The sequence below is a fragment of the Marmota monax genome, unplaced genomic scaffold (assembly GCF_021218885.2).
Source record: "Marmota monax isolate L192 unplaced genomic scaffold, Marmota_monax_Labrador192_F-V1.1 WCK01_AAM20220418_F8-fsc00064, whole genome shotgun sequence".
NCBI classification, from domain to species: domain Eukaryota; kingdom Metazoa; phylum Chordata; class Mammalia; order Rodentia; family Sciuridae; genus Marmota; species Marmota monax.
This window is the reverse complement of record NW_026694542.1, coordinates 6,657,220-6,676,611: the sequence shown is the minus strand read 5'-3', so window position 1 is coordinate 6,676,611 and position 19,392 is coordinate 6,657,220. Positions and strand designations below refer to the sequence as shown.

The following is a 19,392-nucleotide window of genomic DNA, read 5'->3' as shown; positions in this document are numbered from 1 at the left end:
GTGCTGGGTTTGATCCTCAGCACCACATAAATAAATAAATAAATTTTAAGTTATTTTAAAAATCATCGATACAAGAAACATATTGTTAAACATTACTTTGAACTCTCTTTGGAGTGTTTGTCAGTAACCACAGATAAGAAATGTTTAGGAAAATAGCTACAGGATCAATGGTTAAAGTAATATGTCCACTGATTTTATAGTCTCTAACACCAGGAAATCATCAGTAGTTCTAAAATGAGAATTTACATGATTGAATTAAGAAAACCAACAAAATGACAGCATTGATGTGACATAATTTCTAGAAACATTTCCAGATATCCTATGATATATAGCTTTTGGCCAATGGAAATACAAAGTATCCCTCTCTAAATGTCATCATAACTTATGATCATTGTGCTTTGGTTTGGGTATAGTGTCCCCAAAGGTCCCTGTGTTAAAGGCTTGGTTCCCAGGGTGGCCCTCTTGGGAAATGCTGTGGACCTTTAAGAGGTGGTGCCTAGTGGGAGGTCCTTAGGTCACTGGAACTATGTCCTCTAAAGAGATCATGGACCCCAGCCTATATCTCTTTCCTCCCTAGCTCATGATGTGAGTGGTTTGCTCTAGCTGGTGCTCGTCATCATTGCAATCTGGTGCCCTCACCAGAGCCCAAAGCAAGGGGGCCACCCAGTCCTGGACAGGAACCTCCAGGACCTGAGTGAAATAAACCTTTTTTCTTTATATTAATTATCTCAGGTATTTCATTTCAGTAACAAATCTGGTAAATATAAATAGGCTTCCACTAGACCCTTCTCATTAATACTTTTGTAGGTTTTCTGTAAGTCATACCTTTAAAAAAAAAAAAAAGGTTTTTATCCTCCAATTTTAAATCAGCATAGCAGCTAATCTGAGGGGACAAAGCATAGGGCTTAAGAGTATGAACTTGGGCCTGGGGATGTGGCTCAAGTGGTAGAGCGCTCGCCTCGCATGCATGCGGCCCCGGTTCAATCCTCAGTACCACATACACACAAAGATGTTGTGTCTGCCGAAAACTAAAAAATAAATATTAAAATTCTCTCCTCTTTAAAAAAAAAAGAGTATAAACTCTGAAATCATTACTCAAATTTGAATACTAAGTCTGCCATGTATTAGCCATTCAATCTTGGGTGAGGTAAGCTTTTTACACCTCAGGCCCTCCTCAACCCCTCTTCCCTCTGGTCTTCATATTGGGTTAGAACTGTGCTTGACATATAGTGCTATGTATTTAAATGAATAATTTAGAAGATAAAAAAATGACTTTAGTGAACACATGCTACTACTTTTCCAATTGCATGCACAGATATTGATCCTAGATCCTTTCAACAAGAAGATAATATTTCACCAATATGCTACGACTAAGGAACTCTGATCTCAAGTGACCTCCTGGGCCAAACTAGTTAAGCATCAACTAATTGGTGTATTAAACAATGACATGGATTTTATTCAGTGATGACAGTTTCACATACTTGTTTCTAATAGGGCTATTTTCCTCTTATCTGTTCTCACACTAGAGTTGTTACACAACCTCTGACAAAAGCCTGCATTCCAGCCAAACAAGTCAGTCCTATATCTGTGGATTTTACATCCATGGATTCAACCTACCACAGATCCAAGATACGTGGGGGGGAAAAATGTGCTCAACATGTAGACTTTTTTTCTTGTCTTATTCCCTAAACAACACAGTAAACTATTTATGTAGCATTTACATTGTATTAGGTAGTAGAAGTAATCTAGAAATAATTTAAAGTAGAAGACATGCAAATACTTCACCAGTTTATAGTAGGGACTTGCACATCCTCAGAATTTGGAGGGTCTTAGAACCAATCCTATGGGATACTAGGTATGACTGCATACTTGAGGTATTGTGCCATTGTGCCTATGCTATTTGGAATAGAAATGGGTGTGGAGGAAGATCTACAACCAGCATTTTTATTTCATTAGCTTATATATTTCTAAAGAGACATACTTTATTTTCTTTCTATGTTAGAGACTTATTTTAACATAACCTAAATCCTAAAAGTTAGGTCAAATCTCTCAATTGATGCCAGCATCTAAGACATCTGTATGTGAATGAAATTAATGACAACACACATTAGAACAACATTTCAAATTCAGGGGCACCTTTAGTTCCATCTTCAACAGCTAACTAATTACAGTAAATGAACATTATTATAAAGAGACATTTTGGCTGAAGAAAGCCAACATCTGTCATCTATTGTAAGTAAAAGCTATTCGAAGATTTCACACTGCATCTGATTTTAGAAAAAATAAAAGCAGGGCAGTGAAATACACTAGGAAAGCTACTGTTTGGTTATCATTGAGCTACACAACCTATAAAGCAGTGTGTTGGACCCCAGAAGAGAGCACTCAGAGGCTGCTGTGGTCAAAAAGCTGGAAAAGACCTCTGAAGATAATTAACTCCTCAAACTGGAACCTAAACAGTCTTCATGCAAAGGGCCAAAAGCTGATGGCATAGTGGGGAGAAAAAGATTTGGGGCTAAGATATAAGCTTTCTAAGATGTACTAGACAAAAGCACCTTTTAAAATGTTTCCATTCCTAATGAGCAAAAAAGACGTGAAAATAAGGCCTTTGTTCATTCTCTTAAAAAAAAAAGTCCTCATGAAGCTCAAATCATACCAAGTTTCATGAAATCAATCAAGTAAAATTTGAGTTAGTTCTTCTCAAGTGCCAAACTATTTGTACCAAGATAAATTTTCCCTAAGAACTAAAACATTCATACATAAGCTCAATATTTAAAATCTGAACGTGTATGTGTTCTAGTCCATTACAAATGATTGTGTATGTACTCTCCAGCTGCCTAATTCTGATTTTCAGAAAACGTTAACGATAGCCTTTCTTTACTCAACGGCCAGTTTTCTTTCAAGTTAAGCTTATGATAACTTCACCAAGCTCTCTGGCAACTAGTGCTTAAACCATTCCCCATTCTGATAGCTATTCCAACTTCGTGATCACAAAGGCACATAATTGGAAGTGCTGGCAGACCAGCTCTGTTGGTTCCACTCACTGTTCCAATGCTTTTTCATAGCCTCATTCTGTCCACTAAAGGACAAAGGGCTCACCATGGAGCTGGCGGAACAGCTTAGCTCTTGTTATTTTCAGAGTTTGTTTCCTTAAAACTTTTTTATTGCTCTACACTGCATGGGTAAGTGACAAAAGGCTTTTGTAGACTGGTGTTCAAAAAAACCCATTTGAGACCAAATTTATTTCACTGGTAACCCAGACGTGCCGGTTTCTTACTATAAAAGCACTGAGTTATTTTTTTTTTCTTAAAGTTCAAGATAATATTCTCACTAATACTATGTCAACACTGCATCAATGAACAATTTAAACAGTATAATGACTCATCATTTTACTTAAAGGTATTCTTCCAACTCACCAGTTAAAACAAAACAAACAAAAAAACTCCATCCTTACCAAGACCCTAAATTTGATACACTGTCTACAACTCATCTTTAAAACCCCCAAATTAACAGATTAGCTACCACTTGCAAAAACATTTTTGCTGGGAAAGTGAACATAGATACTAACATTTAACACCTTGTCTAAACATGATTAGATTTGATCACAAGTACTCTGTATATATACAATGTCTGAACTTTAATTGTAAGAATTAGTATACGGATTTTTTTTTTTTTAAAGTTAGGTCAGCTGCTTTGTCCAAGTGTTCCAAACTATCGAACTATTCATTACAAAACAGAAAATTGATACTATGGGCTTTCCATATGCATTTCAAATAAATCCTCTATTACATGAGTAAACTTCATATCACTTTACTCTCAGAGATCAGCATAACTTTTTAAAATTTGCTATAAAATAGGGTTAAGTAGTCTTAACATATCTCCATTGTGGGGAGACAAACATGGACTGAGGGTTTCTAACAAACAATGCTGTCCCAAGCACTGGTCAGGCTACATAGTTTTGGTAGGACAACTTTTTATGCAGCAAACCACTATCTGATGCACTAGAAGAGCAATTGCTTCCATTATTCCTTTGTGATTCAATGAGTCAGAACTTTCTTTATCATTAGAATTTACAACATAAGGGCTGGCGTTGTGATTCAGTGGTACTGTGCTTGCCTAAGCCCTGGGAGGCCCTGGGTTCGATCCTCAGCACCACATAAAAGTAAATAAAGGTATTGTGTCCAACTAAAAAAAAAAAAAAAAAGAATTTACAACATAACTCCAGATACTATCTTTAGCAAAAGGCTTAAAAACAAAGACCACACACAATAGGCATTTTTAATTTTAAAGAATTTTAATACAAACTTAATATAAACTATTTCAGTCCCTCTTAACATGTAAGACACTGACTCAAAATACTTTTATACCGTTTTTTTCAAGTATTGCACAATATAGGTACAAAATTAATATTTACGATTACATTTTCTTCCATAATATATAGCAAAAATCTTTAAACCTTTAACAGAAAATACATTTTTTTGAAAAAGCAAATATTCGTACATTTTAATTCCACCACTAAAGGAATATCCTGTACACGATTTTTAGAATTGTTGATGTCTTTAAGATGGATATTTTACAATTTCAGTAAAAAAAATACAACATGAAGCTGCTGCTGTCACAGATCACTGTAGTAAAAAGATATAAATGCAATACCATGTCGTAGAAACAATATATATATCCTCTGATATTTTACAAACTTTGTACTAAATTAAATTATACAATTAGAAAAGACCAATAAACCCACTTATTAGTGCTAATTTTTTATAAAAAAAAAAAAAATCAGCCATGTCCTTGCTATATCTTAAATACTGTAAGAGGCCATATCTGAGAGTATACTTTAAAATATACAGTCAGTATAAAATAACTTTGTGCTTGGTTGGCAAATGAAAAATGATGCATGTTTTATTTTTGTAACCAAGCCTGAATGTATCCTTACTATAAGCTTAAAAAAAAAATCTCAAGGAGGTGAAAAAAGTCCCCTTGGGCCCGTGCATTTTAACTTGTACGATACATTTTTTTTTTTTTTAGTTAGCCATAACAGGCTGGAATTGCTGGTTAGAATACTGCATGTTATTTAAGCTAAAATTCAAGCCATCTACAAAAGACTTCTCGTTGAGGCCACCATAGGCCGCAAATACATCAAAGGCATTACTGTACTGGAGAGGACTGAGGTTAAGGGGGCTGTCACCTGGGAACATTCCATTGGTACTACTACCTTGACCCTGCATATTAGGAAAAATAAATTCCTTGGCATTAGGAGAAAGAGCAGAGGTTTTCTGCTGTTGCTGCTGCTGTGGTGGTGGCGGCGGCTGGGATGGCTGCTGCTGCTGCTGCTGTGGCTGCTGCTGGCTACCCAGGCCCAGCCCATACAGAGAGTGCATTGAGGAAGAGATGGCTTTCTGCTTCAAGAGGTCATTCACATTCAGGCCGAGGTTGATAGGAGAAGTACGCGCAACCTTGTTGCTCCGGCCACTATTCTTCATTTTGGTAGAGCCGAACTTGGTGGCAGCAAAAGTGGCAGTGGTAAAGGTTAAAGGCTGAGTGGACCGGGGCATGAAGGTAGGGCTTACAGCAGCAGAGTGACCAAAGGGAGGCGATGGAGAGCTGGACACTGAAGAGGCTGGGTCACTTATGGGCATAAAAACCTGGGCCTCTGGGTTAAAGCTGTTTTTGATCTCCTTATCCAACTCACATCCATTTTCATTATTATCATCCACATAAAGCACCTTCACTGGTCCCTTTTCACCAATTTGGTAGGAAACCTCAAATGGGTCGATCCAAACACTAAGATCCTGTGGCAGATTGCCACGAACATCATCAATGTCCAAACCACTCTCTTTGGATGCTTGTTCAATCACTGGGTCCACTTTTTCCCCTACGTGTATACATCTAAACCCTGATCCTTTGTATGGCTTTTCAGGATACCAGTGCCCTTCATATTTCTTCTTAAGAAGTCTTTCAAGCTCTTCACCAAAAATGTTGACACGTCTCCTGGGAAGCTTATTGTACAAATATGAAATAATAAAATTTAGTGCTACTTGGATTTCAAGCTGCATAGCTGCTATGCCACAAAGTTAAGTTCGTTTCAACTCCTCCACACACACACCAAAAAAAAAAAAAGAGTTCAGTTTGTGGCAGAGAAACAAATTCTCATTCAAAGTGCTGGTATTAGTAGGTTATCCTTCACCTTGAGTGGTCTTGTTCCTTTAAGAAAACAAAACAAAACAAAAGCAAACATGTCCAAATAAGATAAATGTAATGTAAGTCCCATGACCTTTTTTGTTTAATCCCTAGAGTAATTTCACTTTTGAAAAGATCTAATAGGCTGGAAAATATACTCAGTAGAAATAAAGGAATACACAATAAAAAACTTAAAGTTCAAAGTCTCATGGGAAAAGGTAGATTTGCAGTTAAAACAGTATTTAAAAAAAACAAAACTTATTTTCCTTTCCTGAGTAGAATATTAAGAAGAAAAACATCTCCAGTATATTTGTTAAGTGTTCTTTCTTTTCCTTTCCTCAAGTCTCACAATAATATTTGCTGGAAAGTGTAATGGACATGCCCACTCGCCCACCCACTCCCATGTATACATGTGCCACTTTAAGAAGCTGGTCATTAATTTTTTTTCTGGTCATTAATTTTTATTCCTTTTCATCAATTTTGAAGTGAATCCTATGTTTTTGTTCATTTTGGACATATCTTGTTTAAATCTGCTCTTTAATATTAGAAATTTGAAAAGTTAAGAAAAATTATTTTAATTTTTGAAGTTCATGATGCCAAATTAAAAGTACTCTATCCTAAATGAACTGTCACCCTGACAAATAATTACGAACCAAGTTATTCCGTATGGTTGTGGCCTTAAAACACACTGAGAACACACAATGTAATAGTTGCACTTCTTTGTGCTTCTTTTTTTCCTTTTCAGCATGTATTTTCCCAAATCTGAAATGCCGCTTAAGCAGCAAGTATAACAAAAACAACGATCAACTTAAAAACTCTTATTGATTATTCTGTTTAAAGGGCAGGGTTTCTCAGTTTTATTCCGATTTTAAAAGCTACGTCCCTCCCTCTCTGGATAAGAAAACAGCCCAGAGAGACATGTATGATAAGGTCGACCTTTAAACGTTTGCTGGATCAGCACTGGGTGGGGATAAGAAAAGAACAAGGGCAAACAGAAGATATTTGCAAAGGAGATCTATTTGTACACTGAGGTTGATTAAAAAGGACATTTAAAAATCAAGTTGGTATTAATCCGTCTGTTCCATTTTCCATACTGGCGGTGACAAAGGGAAAAGAATCCCTGGCTGCCCCCAAACTACAAACACTTTCCAAGCCAAACCCGAGTGTCGGCAAAGGCAGCTGATTAGGCTCAATTGCTTGAAGGTGCAGCCGAGCGAGATTCAGGCTCGGTGGAAGATAGTTTCAAGCAACGCCTTAAGACAGGAGTGTGAAGAATTACATAAACAGCTAGTTGGGTCTCATTAGATTTCTGCTCACAGCCTTGGGAGCCCAAGAGCTACGGCAGCAGCAACAGCAAGAGGAGGTGGAGGAGGAGGAAGAGTACGAGCCTGCTGTTGGAGGGGGACCGCCACGGGAAATGGAAAGGCAACCTCTCGCGGCCGGGCAGCGGGCACCGGGCAGGTCGGGGAGCCGGCTGCAGCCGGGACAGCCGCTCCCCTCCCCCGCCGTAACCTGACCCGCCGCTCCCCGCCCCCCGCCCCAGGCGCCTGGGACCCGGCCAGCGCCCGGGGAAGCACCGGTCCCCGACACCATTTTCGGCCTGGGCGGCCACCCGCCCCTCGGACCCCAGCGCGCCCCGCGAGCTCGCCGCTCCTCCCGGGCGCCCCAACCCCCGACTCCCGTCAGCTTGCCCAGGCCGCCTTCCGCCGATCACCCTCCCGGTCCGGGCCGAGCCCCACGCCTCGGGCCGGGCCCCCGGAGCCGCTTCCTTCGGGTCCCGGCAGCTGCCGCCCCTCCGCGCCCGGACAGCGACGCCGTCATCCCCGAGCCCCGGGGCTCGACGACACTGCAGCCCCTCCCTTGCTGCCTCGGCTCCGGCTCCCGACCCGGGTCGCCCCGTCCGTCGCTCCGCGATACTTACGGGCTGCGTCCGCCACAGACCCACGGCTGGGCTGGGGAGAAGGGGAGGCAGGGCGGGGGCACGAGAGGGTCGGGAGCGGCGAACTGGCTGGGTGCAAGACGTCGCTGCCGCCGGACGGGGAACGAAGGCCTCGGGAGGGCCTCAGGAGCTCGCCGTTTCTAGCTCGGGGTGGCGGGGATCAGGGTCAGGTGAGCGCGCTCACTTCACACAGCCCGGTGCCCCGGCCCAGCGTCCCCGTACTGCGCCCACTCCGCGCCGGGCCAGAGCTTCGCTCCTTCTGCCGCGGCGCGCGCCCCGCCTCTCGTTTTATATTCTCCTCCCTGCCCCCCATCCCATCCGTGGGGGTGCGCGCGCCCGTCCGCGTCACACAACTCGGGGCGGTGTAACCATTCCCCGCCCTCTCCTCTCCGCACTCCGGACCCTAGCTGCTGGTTCCGCCCCTGCCCTGCCCCCCGACACCATTGGCCAAGTCCCGCCTGCCCTGGTCCTGACGCGCGGTGGACGACCGGGGTGGGGAAGGCCACACCCCCTGTATGCGAGATGGCCAATGAGCCCACGACCTGGAGAGAGCGTGTGCGGGATTAAGAGAAAATGTGGAAAGGGATTGGAGGAGAGATGTGCCAATGCAGGCGAAAGGGGTGGGGCGGGGCTCTGACGCTCCGTGAGGCGTGAGCGCGGGGGGAAGGGGGAGGGGAATGGAGCAGGTGGCGGAGCGGCGGGGGAGAGCTCAAGTCCTGGAGCGGGAGGGGAGAGTGTACACAAAAATGCCCTACCCGAGTAGGACTGTGCCCAGGAAAATCCCACTCGTGGACGGGGTACCAAGTCGGACTCCAGCCCACCCCAGCGGAGTCTAGAGAAAAGGCGAACTGTGACTGAGAAGCGTGCACCCGATTCATTGAATATTAATCCCTGCAGGGCCTAGGCCAACTGCCGTAGAGTGGCAACTGCAGAACCCAAAGCTGCCGTGCCGGGCTGGGGGTGGGGAAGGGAGGCCACCTCGCCGCTCCTCCCTCCCAGGTGACAGTTTAACTGCCTCAGCAGTGCCACCTCAGACCTCCCCGTGCGACCCGGCGGCAGCTCGGAGATGGGGGTGGCTTGAAAGTGTAAGAAGAATCACGTTTTGTTCCAAATGTCCCAGCCCAGGCCTCCGGGCCCAGGGTGTGGCAACACGGTGCCAAACTGCGTTATGTATGTGTGTGTGTGGGGGACAATATATATACCTATTCATTTCCAGGGTTTTAACACAGATGCACAGAATAAACACTGTGCCTTCCTGTGATGCGCGTGTAAAGATAATTTTCGGCTGAACCATGTGCGGGTGTCTAGGGAATGGGGGGAAGGAGACTCAAGGGAGGGGGGGTGCCTTTTTTCCACAACCTGCAGCCGAGAAATTCACGAAGTTACATTGGGAGTGGAATGGGGCGTCCCCCTCGGCTAAAAATATTACTCACCGGTAGCAACGACGCCTGGTTGGCCGCACGGGTCCCTTAGCAACCAGGCGATTGGCTGCCTGGTTTCTAGGAGACGGACGTCAAACTCGGACTGGGAATAGGGGAGAGAAAGTCTAGGGGGGTGCCAAGGAGGAAAGGGGGAGAAAGAGAAGCAATGAATGAAACGCCCATCGCCTGGCCTTCCCTTTTCCCCCGTCCTCTGCACTTACGGAGCGCTTCCTGGAAAAACACAGTTGGGGTGCCGCCTTCCCCTTAAAACTGCGGGGCCTGCATTCTTAATCTGCTTGTAAGGAAGTTCAACCGCAACTCACCGTGGAGTGGGGTGTCCGCGGGCGGGCCTGTGTAGACCAGCTGGGCTCCTCGGGCACAAACCCGCTTTATGCGTCGGGCCTAAAAGGCTTTTCATCTAATGTACGCAAAACCTGGATGTACCCTTCTCCACTCCGACTGACTCTCTCGTGCCCTCTCGCCTCCCCTCTCAAACCACGTTGAGAAAGGATATTTCTAAAGTCTCAGTGCATGTGAGGAGGGGAGGGGAGATGGATTTGTGGAGTGGACAGAGGGTGGGGAGGGGTCTCCTAAAACTCAGTGTTGTTTTTTTTTTTTTGGGGGGGGGGGGGTGGCAGGGGCAAGAACATAGAAGCTTTACTCAGTGTCTCTAAATTCTGATTTATTTTTAATGTTTGGGGCTTTTAGTTGTAGACAGAAAGTGGAATCGAATTGTGAAAATATGGCAAGCGTTTTAAGTTAAAATGCTCTTTCCCCAGCACTGAAATATTTTATAATGTAAATTATTCGCTCAGTGTTTTCTTCTTTTCGTTCATCGGTACGTTTTCTACAATGAACATTAATTCTATTTGCAATAAAAGTGAGTCATTTTTAATTTTATAATTAGTTGTGCACAAAAATTGCAAGAAACTAGGTAAGATATTTTGAGAATGGCTTACCAAGAGAAACCCTTGATTTTTTTGCGTGCCTCAGAAGCATAATTTCTTACCATTAAGCAAATAATGTTACTGTACCCAACATTCTGAATTGTAGGACCATGTGTTGGGCCATGTGTCTGGATTTGTTATTTAGAAAATACATCACTATAATTAGGGAGCATATTAGGCTTGGCTGAGATTAAAATGTCTAACTGAAAATAGATGAATCATAATTTTAAGCTTATCTATACTTTTCAAGAATTCTCTAAAAGAAAGGCACAGGTTTTCTTTTCTAAATGTCTTCAATCTATAATCCCAGGTATAAAATACTAGAGCAGCCATTGGGTACTGATTAAATATCAATAGCAGTAAATTGAATTTCTGAGTCATAAATTTAGATGTCAAAAGTGTCTGAATTATTGTGGCTTAGTTCAGGGGTATAAAAGGTTATCAAGCCAATATAAATATAAACACACACCTTCCCCACACATTAAGGCCCTGTGGCATTTTGGAAAAAAGTACTGAAGTATAGGTATTGGGAAATTTGAGTATCACATCAGTTTCTATCAACTTTTAGTTTTCTCATGTATAAAAAATTGAATTAGATAATTTCTAACATCCATTTAACTTTTTTAATCCACATTTAAAACTAAGGATATATTTCTTTTTCAAATATGGATTGCAAATAAAAAAAGGAAACAGTTTCCTGTTTTTTGAACATTGTAAGTCATGAGGCATACAAGTTTTTTATACAAGTTTTGAACTTTAAATAACCCCTAATATGGCTAATACTATTTAATAATTTACTTTGGAATTGTGCAGGGGAGTCGACTGTTAAATGATTATTTAGATTTATAGAGAAAAAAGCATTTGGTATTAGACTCTAAGTAGTATCAAAATCAAGAGATATTGCTTTTTCTGAGCAAATGGTGATCACTAGAAATCACAATCCTTTTTGCATCCCACAGGAATCCTAGAGATACCTTACAAAAAGATTAGAATTGTTTGGGAAGCAAATTCCAATATCATTGTAAAACACAGTTCTTGAAAGCACCTTTATTTTCACACAATATACCCTCCTTCTTTAATTCTGAGAGACATCTGCCCTATATTTTCTACTTCTCATTCTGTTTCTTTGTCAACTGAGATGGGCTTACAGGAGAATGGCCATACAAGTATAAACATGGTGTGTATTTACTAAGACTCACTTTAGTTCTAGAGAACCTACCTGTACCTTTATTTGGAAATAATCCCCTACACAAATATAATATTGTTATTCATTTCTTTGTAGATAGTCATGCGACACAAACCATAGCATTTAAATTAATAAAAAATTATAAACTAACCATTGAGTTATTAAAAATCAAACAAACCATTTCTTTCCTAATCATTTCTCAAAGGAAAGCAATACACTTGTCTAAAGAAACCTCAGTGTGGTTTCCTGTGGCTTGTATTCAAGTCTGTAGAAGAGCGTCATACGTTCCTCAGAACAGACTGGTGCACAGATCTGTGCAATTAAAGATAACTAGATAACATTCAGCAAATCCATTTATCTTTGGAACAAGCAATTAAACTGAAGGAACTTGGTCTGAAAGGAAAATGTCTTCTTAAAACTCATTCACTCCCTGTTATCATGATGAACAAAAGTCCAACTGAAATCTTAAAGTTACTTTCCATTAGCCAAGAATGAGGATTTTGATTTTAGCAAGAGATTATAGTGCAGATTCTAGAAGTGATACAGTGTTCACAACATTCTAAGTACAAAGAACATTTATTTAAAGTCCTCTGTGAGTGAATGTTATTAGAGTACTTTAAATACATTTAAAACATGGTTTGCATATGTTAATATGCAGCTCTGCTTACCAAAATAGAATAGTTATATATATATTAGAATATATATATATATATATATATATATATATATATATATATATATATATATATATATATATAACCAATTATGGCAGATACTTGCTAACTTACCATTTTCCCATGCTCCCATCCACTTCCCCTTGTCTGCCTGATTAAAGAGGCTATAAGAGCTAAGTGTGCTTTCCTAGGCTTCATTGCGTAGGGGTGGCATTGTGACACTGTTCTACCAATGACACATAATCAGAAGCCAGTTGGAATGGTTTTAGAGAAAGCTTTGCTTTTCTTATCAAAGTGGTTTGCACCAGTTGCTATTACTGCATAACAAGCTATCCCAGATACTCCTTTTATTATGCTCTTGGATCCTGGAGGGTAGGAATTCAGACAGGGGACCTGGGAATTCGTGGCTTGTCTCCACTCCACAATGTCTGGAACTTCAGCTGGGTAGACTCATCTGGAGCAGACCTGTGTAACAGAACTTCCTCCAATGGCAAAATATGCTACATCTGTGCTGCCCAGTGTGCTTGCTACATGTGGCTACTGAGCGCTTGAAATGTGGCCAGTATGACTGAGGAACTGAATTTTTAGTGTTTCATTTTAATTAAATTTATCTTTTAATAACCACATGTGGCCAGCAGCTTCTGGAAGGGACAACACAGGTCTGGAAGCTTCTTCATGCACATGTCTAGCACCTGGGCTCAGTCAGCACTATTGCCTTTGCTAGGAGCAACTGTGCAAGAACTCTGCACTCCCCCTGGGGTTGGGCTTCTCACAGCACAGCCAAGGCAGCTATGAGGAAGGCTTCCTAAGAGGGAGCTTCTAGGAAAGCCACGTGGAAGCTGCATGATCTTTTATGGCCCAGCCTCAGAAGCCACAAAGCACGGCTTCCACCATGCTCTGTTGGACAAGTGATTACAAGTCAATTCAAGAGGAGAGGACATACTCCTACCTCTCAAGGGAAAATGTCAAAGAGTCTGGGATCATTTTTAAAAATTGCCACTAGGGCACTTTCACCTTCTTCCTGCCTTGAACATGAATCTGATGTCAAGAGCTTCCAAAGCCTTCTTACGAGCACGAAAAAAAAAAAAAATCAAGTTAATCACAGAGATAGGAGCTCTCATGAATGCAAGTAACTGCCTAGGTCTGGTTTGCTTTTTAAACCACATTAAGTGTTCTATGACTCCCAACTGAAACTATTCCCAGTAAAAAAACACCAATTTAACATCTTTTAAGGAAACCTGAACTTGATTCTCAAAAAAAATCAAAAAAGTTTTTTTTTTTTCCCAGTATAAAATATCAGAGAGCTTCTTTTTCATTGTAATGCCTGGAAATAACTCATTATAGAAAGTTTGGAACACACAGACAGGAGTAAAAAGAAAATAGCAATCACGTTTAATTTCACTGAACTATGATAATCATGCATCCTGCTCCACCTCTTTCTGAATGAGTTTCCATCACATACACATTTTTGTTTCCTGCAGTATTTTAACATTACATTAGTCCTATTTCCCCCAATATTAAACATTTTTTCATATGATAATTTTTAATGACTGCATACCATATTCCATTCTATAGATTTAGAATCATTTATTTAATCATTGCTGGACATGTAAGTTGTTGAAATTCTATCTTAAAAACAAACATGCCAAGAATGGTAGTTTCATGCCTGTAATCTCAGAGACTCTGGAGACTGAGGCAGGATGATCACAAATTTGAGGCCAGCTTCAGCAACTTAGTGAGGCCCTAAACAACTTTGAGAGACCCTATCTCAAAATACAAAAATAAAAAAAGCTGGGGATGTAGATTGGTGGTTAAGCACCCCTGGTTTAATCCCCAGTCCAAAAAAGATGCCCCCCCCAAAATTTTATTTTTATATGAAAATCTTTAGCCACATCTCTGATTATTTCCTTGGTACAGATTCTGTAAGTGAATTTACCAGATTAAAGAGAAGGGATATATGTGGGATATAAAAACATATATATATACACACAAACAATATATAATATGATATAATATATATAATAATACACATTATTATACAATATTATATATACATTATTTTATTTATTTACTTTTTTTTTTCAGTACTGGGGATAGAATCCAGGGCCTCATGTATGCTAGCTAGGCAAGTGTTCAACTCCAGTCCCTATCCATTTTAACTTTTTTTTTTTTTCTTGAAATACATGTTAGGTGAGCGTTTTACCATTGACCTATGTCCCCAGGCCGGGAAGGGATATTTTTTAAAGCTCTTAATACACACTGGCAATCCACTTGCCAGAAAGATTGTATTATTTTACATTCCAATTATAGACTCATTTCAGTCTCAATTCATTCCTAGTTGGTATTGCCCACCAAACTTTTTTTTTTTCTATTCTTGGCTAATATGATAAGTAAAATGATATCTCCTTATTGTTTTAATTTTTTTTACATGTAGGGTTAAATATATTTTCACATACATTATCAGCTCTCTATATTACTGTTTCTGAGATCTCTCTCTCTCTCTCTCTCTCTCTCTCTCTCTCTCTCTCTCTCTCTCTCTTTCTCTCTCTCTTTCTCCCTCACCCCCCCCCCTCTTCAGTACTGGGAATTGAACCCAGAGCATATTCTAGACTAGGCTCTACCACTGAGCTACATCCCCAGTCTTTTTAATTTTTTTTCATTATTCTTTTGAGATGGGGTCTCAATAATTTCTCAGGTTGGTCTTGAATTTGGGATATTCTTGCTTCAACTTCTGAAATAGCTGGGATTACAAGCATGTGCCACTGCACATGGCTATTTCTGTGACATTATTATTCATTCCTTTTCTCCACATTTCTGTTAGGGGTCTTTGTGTGTTTTTCTTCAATTTGTAAAAGCATTTTACATATGTTCAAGGTATATTAAAAATGTCATTCTAAAATTTGCCCAAGTGTTTTAAATATGTATTTGGATGCCTAGAACCTTGGTTGCCAACTTACTGATTCACTTTATAACATTCTGACTGGCTCAAAGGTTATCAATGAATGAGTTGTTTGTTTGGTTTGTTTTTTAAAGGGACAAAACAAAAACAGTTCTAATGATTTTTACTCAGGCCTTTTTCTCCTTGACCTTTCTACCACATTTTACACTGTTTGCTGGTAACTACTTAAAATATTCCCTTTTGACTTTTAAGACTTTGCATGTTCTTACAGCAACATAAGAGATTCCAATGTGATTCCTGCTTCCTCACTTCTCAGATATAGTGAGGCATAGTAGAAAAATATGAGCTTGAAATGAGAGGATTTGTGTTGGAGTCTTGCTCTACCAGATATTAGCTAAGTATGGCTGCTCCAAGTCTCAGCCCTCATGTAATAAATAGAAGCAATAATTATCCTTGGGGCTGTGTGAGAATCAAATGAGGTGATGCCTGTGAAAATGCTTTGGAACTGCTGAGCCCTACATAGATGTTATTTTCTTCCTTCCTCCTCCCCTCCCTCCCTATTTTCCCCTTCCCCTCCTCCTCCTCCTCTTCCTTCTTGCTTCTCATATCTGGCAGAAACTCAGATTCCATTTGATTCAGCTCAAGAAAGAAAATATGTGACATTACTTTTTAAACTGCAAACGAGTATTATTAACCCTTTCTTCTGTCCTATACAGTGTCTGCAGCTCTCTCATTTCCACTTTCAAATTGCCTTTCAATGGTGTTTTAAGTTGTTATTTAATTATTAGTTTGTCTGGCCAGGTTTTTATGTCCTATCTCTTATGTTAAATTCTAAGGTTTGGTTTTAAGAGCAGGGTCTTATTCTTCTTTTCACCTTTGCTCACAAATTTATTGTACCTTGCAATCAATCAATATTGACTGACTAATGGTTTTGCTATATTGGCTGCCTAAGCCAATATACAGAATAATTAGGCAAAGGCAAGTGGTCCAGAGTGGCTGGTGTAATATGGGTCAGAAGTGAGAATTGAGAGGATGATTAGTTGTGGGCAAAAGGCAGATTACTGAGGGCCTTTTATTAGGAAATTTGAAATTTTGCCTTTTAATGGATGGAAAGATGTTGAGTGATTTTTTTAAATAGGAAGATGACATTATTGGAATTCTGTTTGAAACATATTTAGCCCCAAACCCCTAGAGCCTAATACAGTATTTAGCCCCAAACCCCTAGAGCCTAATACAGTATTTAACACCCAGGTATTGCCCCATCAGTGACTATTCAATTGCTCGACCTAATTTTATCACTCAATGGAATATTCTTCCATTATTTGGTGATTCTGAAGATGAAATATTGTCTTTCAGGGAAGAAATGGACCCTTCATGGAGACCCACCTGGGAACAAAATAAAAGGAGACAATTCTGTGGCAGGGTATAAGTCAAAAGCTTTTGGTTTCTGGAAAATCTAAAAACTTTCTGAACAGATAATTTTATTGAGGAAGGAAGGTTGGTTTTTACTAGCTACCTTTCCTGACAGTGTGGGTATTGGTTGTTAGCTTAGACATTCCCCTTTCCTCCAGCAATAGTCCTGAGTTTCATTTAAGGTTTCGTCCTTCTCCCACTCTCCATCCCTGTGCTTCCATAGAGACCCCGGCATTCTCCTGGGTTCAAGGTTGGCCATTGTCCTAATCAGGCCAATCAGAGCCAATAACACCCAGTTCTGGGACTTCCTATTTGAAGTATCAGGATAAGGACTCCATTGTTGAAGCCTGTAGGGCCATTTTGAGTACCACAAGCAGAGAGTCAGCCAGAGAATGAACTAACCCAGGACAAACATGGAGAAAAACCAAGGTCTAGAAACAGTCTTCCAGCCTGGGTCAGCTCTACAGAGTGTCTTTACCTAAGTGCCTAAATAAGCAGAGGCGAAGGGCTTAGCACTACCACTTTTATAGGGAGCAAGAGCAAGAACAAAAGAGAGCAAAACAGCGAAGGAGAGAGAGCCAGTTCAGGGTTGCCTCACTGAGCCAGCTGATCCTGTGGGCCGGTGCCCCAAGGAGCCATATAAACTATATCCCAGGGAAGAATGTATCCTCTGGTTGTCGTCTCCCACTGGTCCTCCTATGTAGGAAATGAACTCTCCTACATTTCCAGTTTGTACATATTGGAAGCCAGGTAGAGACCTGCAACCAGGTGTCAGCAGGGAAGTCCCAAGGCAGGAAGCAAGAGACACTATGTGAAGTGAGGAGCTGTCAAACTGTGCACGTGGCAATACAGCCAGAGCCTGTGTAGATCTGGACACAGTGGCGGCAGCTGGAGGGAGAGAAGGTGAAGCCAAGAGAACCTGGAGTGGTGTGTCAGTGGCAGTGGATGCCCAGTTCCTTTTGGGCCAAAGTCAGCTACAGTTAGCTTTCTACACAGGCAACTCCCTGTCCACAACCCTCATCCCCACCCCTGGGTGCAGTAGCACTTACTGTCTAGATCATTCATTTTGGCATGAAAGTGTATGCTGTCTCCCCCGACCCCTGCATATCTATATTACACAGATATGTGTCTTGTTGCTCCAAGAGATCTACATTACCATGAGAACATGCCAGTAGGTACCTGCCCTGGGCCATGCCATTCACAAGATGCATAATAAGTATTTTGGTGAAGTGAGTGTTCAAGTTCCATCAAATTCAGCATTCTGCTATTTGATGGTTTGCATTCCAATGTGCCTTTCCCAATATGTGCTATTTCATTAACCTGCTAAATATTATTATTTGGGCAATACTTAGAGAATTAGTCATCAAATGATTTCATATATTCAGTGGTATTTGGATTTTAAGGCCAAATCATTGTAATTCTATTCTCAGTATGGTTCATATGAAAAAATGTTAAACGACATGCAGAAAAACTCCCAAGAGATTTGATATTGATCAACAGAGAAATTCCAGGAAGGAGTTAAGAATGAAGAGAAAAATAGGAAGCAAAGAACTAAAGGCATCAGGGTCAGGGCATCTGATATATTAGATCAACTAACATGATCCATCATTTTTATTTAATAACTATCTGGTGTTAGAAAAGGAAATAATGGGTATATATCAACATGAGAAGAGAAAAAAATGACTGTTTATAGATGATATGATTATTTACCAAGAACCACCTGAGACCAATAGCTTATTAAATAATTTTATAAGGTGGTAAGGTGCCAGTCACAATGGCACACAGCTGGAATCCCAGCCACATGGGAGGCCCAGGCAGGAGGATCCCAAGTTCAAAGCCAGCCTCAGCAATTTAGTGAGCCCCTAAGCAAGTTAGTGAGCCCCTGTCTCAAAATAAAAAGGGCTGAGGACTAGCTCAGTGGTAAAGTGCTTGCCTAAGATGCATGAAACCCTAGATTCAATCCCCAGTACTGCAGGTAAGGTTGGTGGGGTAAGATGAGCCTGACACCCCAAATCCATCTCACTCTCAAGATAAAATAAAAAATAAAAAGGAAGGGGGATATGGCTTAGTGGGTAAGCACCCTTGGTTCAAATCCTTGCTACCAAAATAAAAATACAAAGAAAGTGGCCAGCTAGAAAACATACAAAAAATAATCATTTTCCCCCACAACAGCAATAATAAATTAGGAAACAGAAAAAAAAGATGCCATTTACATTAATAATAAATGATAATAAATTTAGAAACAAATTATTGAGAAATATACATGATTTATTATGAAGTCAACTACAAAATATTTTTGAAAGGCATTCAAATTCTGCATGTATAGAGGAAGTGCTTATATTGTCAGATGAAAAGACTCAGTATTCAAAAGACACTCTTCTTCCAAATTAATTCCTAATGACATTCATCTGGAAAGTGCTCAAGAATAACCAAGAACATTTTGAAATGGGAAGATAATGACAGGAGTACCTCCTACCATATATCAAGACAATACAGCAAAGATTCAAGAGGTAAACTAACAACACGGTATGGCTGTAGGAATAGCCAAGTGGATGAGGAAACAACAGAGGGTCCTGAAATTCATGCTGTATAAATAGAAATCAGCTTACAGAAAACAGGGCAATTGTAATTAGTGAGGGACAATGATGTTGAGACAATTGGTTTTCAATTTGAGGGGATAGAAGTTACATATCTCAATTTTACTAAAAACATGGGGAATACAAATAAAAACAGTGA

General features: G+C 40.6%; 1 protein-coding gene across 1 annotated transcript; it reads right to left on the bottom strand.

The window, feature by feature from the left end:
• Nucleotides 1-4,272: 4,272 nt before the first annotated feature.
• Nucleotides 4,273-8,388, bottom strand: Tob1 (transducer of ERBB2, 1). Its single transcript, XM_046420559.2, has 2 exons — nucleotides 8,099-8,388; nucleotides 4,273-6,201 (listed from the first exon to the last, which is right to left on the bottom strand). The coding sequence occupies exon 2, from the start codon at nucleotides 6,051-6,053 to the stop codon at nucleotides 5,022-5,024; it is 1,032 nt and encodes a 343-aa protein (XP_046276515.1). The 5' UTR covers nucleotides 6,054-6,201; nucleotides 8,099-8,388; the 3' UTR covers nucleotides 4,273-5,021.
• Nucleotides 8,389-19,392: the final 11,004 nt, after the last annotated feature.

Excerpts from the sequence above, each read along its gene's own strand:
- Tob1 (XM_046420559.2), bottom strand. The coding sequence starts at position 6,053 with ATGCAGCTTGAAATCCAAGTAGCACTAAATTTTATTATTTCATATTTG.